Source organism: Pygocentrus nattereri, chromosome 8 (assembly GCF_015220715.1).
Source record: "Pygocentrus nattereri isolate fPygNat1 chromosome 8, fPygNat1.pri, whole genome shotgun sequence".
Classification (NCBI taxonomy): domain Eukaryota; kingdom Metazoa; phylum Chordata; class Actinopteri; order Characiformes; family Serrasalmidae; genus Pygocentrus; species Pygocentrus nattereri.
The window spans coordinates 37,374,541-37,378,532 of record NC_051218.1 but is presented as its reverse complement, the minus strand read 5'-3'; the positions used below and the strand labels follow the sequence as shown (position 1 = coordinate 37,378,532).

The 3,992-nt window shown below is 40.4% G+C and overlaps 1 protein-coding gene across 1 annotated transcript; it reads left to right on the top strand.

Moving 5' to 3' along the window:
* Positions 1-733: 733 nt before the first annotated feature.
* ndufc1 (NADH:ubiquinone oxidoreductase subunit C1) lies at positions 734-2,696 on the top strand. Its single transcript, XM_017691947.2, has 4 exons — positions 734-888; positions 2,015-2,118; positions 2,210-2,282; positions 2,580-2,696. Exons 1-3 carry the CDS (start codon positions 843-845, stop codon positions 2,267-2,269), a joined length of 210 nt encoding a protein of 69 aa, XP_017547436.1. The 5' UTR covers positions 734-842; the 3' UTR covers positions 2,270-2,282; positions 2,580-2,696.
* The last annotated feature ends 1,296 nt before the right edge of the window (positions 2,697-3,992 follow it).

The following is a 3,992-nucleotide window of genomic DNA, read 5'->3' as shown; positions in this document are numbered from 1 at the left end:
TGTAGCCTTGTGTAGCTATACTATAACATCAAGCAGAGCTGAAGTCTCTGTCCTGTGCCAGGCTGTGTGTGTGCAAAGCGGCCGAACCGAACCGCGATGTGCGCCGGACTGACTGTCTTCACGTGGTGACACAAGGCCTGCACAACCCAAATGGCGGCTCGCGCGTGATCTGCGCGTGCGCAGCAGGCGTGGGGAGGGAGGCCCCACGCAGAACCAAAATGGAGAGTTTGTGGTAGTGACAGAAAGTACCCTTAACCATAGCACGGCCCACCTGAGCGTGTAGCGAGAGAAACTGTACTCTTTAGAATCAGAGTAGCGATCCTCTGAGCGTGAAGTGACAGAAATGCTACACTTTAGAATCAAAATAGCGACAATCTGCGCATGTGCAGTGACCAACAGCCCCCCAGCAGAACTAGACAGAGGGAGTCAATCAGAACCAGCCACAATCTGAATATGTGCATTCAACATTAATCTGTTAACAGATTATCTATATATGGATGCATGGCATGTTAACAAATGCGAAGTTACACTAATAATCGATGTTGTGCGGTGTTATCGTTTAAGTATTCCGTGTTCATTTTTTATGAGATGCAATGCATCACTTGGAACGTACGGAAGGCTTTTTGCAAATGAAACGTAACATTATAGAGAATTAGAGTAAAGTCAAACTGAAATCAGACTTTTTATTTATCCGTCTCAGGATCAGCGTCTTTTCCACGATCGATTACTCTGTGTGCGCCCAGGAGGGGCAGCGTGGGTCCGGTGAATCAAGCACCTATTAAATCGAGCCAGACTGGAGCAGCAGTGCGTCTTTTTGGCTAAACGCATTAAAACGTGTTAAAATGCCCGCAGGCCGCTTACTATTACAGACCACAGCACTGACAAAGAGTGAGTATTGAACATACTCTAACCGGCGAGGCTCTCCTGCTGTTGTAAATCGGAAGGAATGTTTATAATTTGTTCGTTTTAGCCGGTTAGCACGGTGCTAACTGGCCTGACCTTAGTTTCTCCTGCTTAGCCAATAGCAGCTAATCTCGGAGAGTAAGCGACCGTTAAACGTCGTGTTATCAGTGATAAACGTGTCAGTAAACTTGTTTTTCAGTTAATGTTTTGGCTTACATGGCCTGCGCTAAATATTCGTTGATGTAACGTTATATTAGCCGGCTGACTGACATTGTTGTAGTCGTTTTTGTATGAACGCCATTGGCTAGGGCTGGGCGGTACTGTTTAAACGCAATATCGCGATATTTTCCAGGTGATCTCTATGTTTGCAGTAGTGAATATAGGTCGGAATAAAAGGTGGAAAGCCGTTTTTCTGTCTCGGTCCAAAAGGTTCTTACATATTCACAGGAAGAATGTGTTTTTGCCACGAAGAAGACCATTAACAGGATTAATGGGTAACAGAACCTTAAAGTGAGTTTCCTTTACTTTGAAAGGGACTGGAAGTTTAAGGGAATTCTGTAGCAGCGCATTGTTATAACTAACAACTCGGCTGAACCCCATAAATAAAGTCATTTGTAGTCCTTCTTATTCACATCATTAATAAAGTCAATGCACTCATTCTTCATGAGTGCTGCTACTTTAAAAGAATATCTAAACCTGATAGAGCTTGTTTTGTTCTTTCTTCTTCTAAAATGACACCAAAGGAAACTTTAGGTAGCGTTGTAAAAGTTATCCAGAAAGGAAAGTGGCCAGTTCTGTAGTCTTTGTGTTTTAAACTTACAAAACAATGTGAAGCAGCTAGCCGATCAGGTGCTCTGCAAATAAGTGCCGTGTCCTGGATGCCATGAGTGAAGCGCAAAAAATAGCATCATAAAAATGCTCGCTAACAGGGACAATGCTGTTTTAGCTAATGTTGCTAGACGAAAGGAGCACCAAACTTATCTCAGCCAATAGACTATGTAAGGGAAACATTCCTTTAATCCACCTATCAAATAATCTGAACATCTGTGTTGTCTGATATGTGGACTTTATTCATGTCCTTTATTTTACAATGTACTTTTTTTCTTTACAGCTATTAGCAGAAATGCTTTCACTGCAGCCAAGCCAGATTCCTCAAGACCAAACATGCTGCGAGTGGGACTAGCCTTTGGGAGCACAGCTCTCCTGTGGGCACTGGTAAGACTACCATGTTATTGCTCTTAGAATGAAACACTGACCCTTTTTTGCTCTTAGACCACAGCTGATTCATTTGCTTATGTCCCATTAGCTCTTCAAGCAGCACAGCACTGACGTGCAGGAATACAAGACGAGAAATGGACTGGAATAGTTCCTCACAACATGTAAGCAACACTCCTGACCTGCACCATTAAACAGTATGGCTGTTGCTAGCAGGAACTGGCTGAAAGCTGTGTGAGGTGGATTTAAAGTAGTATATCGCAGTTTCACATTGTTTCCAGTGCTGACTAAATATCTGCTTAGATACAGTATCATGTTCCCCCTTAATATTGCAGGAAAATGCTGATGAAATCGAAGTGACATGTTAGTCATTTTAGTAGGCCTGTTTATTTACTGTCTCTCTCTCTCTGTCTCTCTCTCTCTGTCTCTCTCTCTGTCTCTCTCTCTGTCTCTCTCTCTAGGGCATATTTCCAACCTCTGTAATGTTTTTGTCAAAACATTTTCCCCAGTGTCTGTGGTCCACTGCTCCTGGATGATCTCCTGTAATGTATAATAAAGATATTTATATATTAAAATTCTTTTTGTGTATTTGTCACATTCCTTTGCCCACTTGCAAATGCATGTCGTGAACAAGATAATAGATAATGAATCCTGGTTTGTGTGGATGTAACAGTTCTACATTATTTGTTGTGATTACAGTAAGCTGTAGTTGGTTAGTGTAGTGGATAACACCTTTGCCTTCTATGCTGTAGACTGGGGTTTAATCCCTGCCTGGGTAAACACCCTACACTACACCAGTAAGAGTCCTTCAGCAAGACTCCTAACACTACCGTCGCCTACCTGTGTAAAATGATCAAATTGTAAGTCGCTCTGGATAAGAGCGTCTGCCAAAATGCCATAAATCTGTAGTGGTCAGCTGGAACTTTTAAGTTTGGTATTTGTGGACACAAGCAAAAAGTGTACCAATATAAGCAAGAAGATGGTTTAGTTGTTTTTCTCTGCCACAAGATCAAAATAATGTGCACAGCTGTCCACTATTTTATAGGTAGATGTGTGAGTAATTAACAGAGCCTTCCAGAAATATTTTGTAGTGTCATTGTTAAAATGCTGATGGTTGGGACAGTTATCTCCAATGCAACAGTGTAGTGGTGTTCATTAAAAAGGCGTCTCGTCACAGGTCAGCTACTTTATATACGATATATGAATGAATATTTATATTTGATAAATGAAAACTGGGTTGTAAAGTTGTTGGAAAGCCCATTAGTCATCAGGTCTGCAGTTGTGACTAGTTGCAATAAATTATGCAAGAACTGATTTATTTATTTATTTTTATTCATACATTTGGGCCATGCACGTAATACTATTGTTCAGTATGCCCACCAATTTTATCATGTGATATTTTAGTGTGTCATAGGACCTGCTCTTCACTGTACAAGATATGAGGTTTTTTTGTTAAAGGTCCCATCCACTGTCTGGCAAACCTAATACTGCATTTGAGGTCTTTAGTGTTAGTTATAATAACAGTACTGCAAATGTTAGTAGTGGCTATAGCCTTCATACAATTTTCATCTGTTGAGTTTTTAATTTGAATGGTCCACTTCTGTTGTCCATTGGACAGCATAGGTAACTTGATCATTTATAGGTAGTTGTACATAATAGCAATATAGATTGATTAATATTAATATATTGGTAAATATTAGAATTTATTTTTATTTAATAGTGGGCTATATGTTTGTGGCATTAGTTATCGCAGTACTACTGCTCTTCACATCCGGAACCTTTTATTGCTATAATTACTAGCCATAGTGCAAGAATAGATACAGTTGGTCCAAAAAGGTAAAACTACTTTTAAAAAGCTGAGAATGCTTTCATTT

Coding starts and splice junctions, on each gene's coding strand:
- ndufc1 (XM_017691947.2), top strand. CDS start 843: ATGCCCGCAGGCCGCTTACTATTACAGACCACAGCACTGACAAAGA. Junction 889..2,014: donor GACCACAGCACTGACAAAGA/GTGAGTATTGAA, acceptor TTTTCTTTACAG/CTATTAGCAGAAATGCTTTC. Junction 2,119..2,209: donor CAGCTCTCCTGTGGGCACTG/GTAAGACTACCA, acceptor ATGTCCCATTAG/CTCTTCAAGCAGCACAGCAC.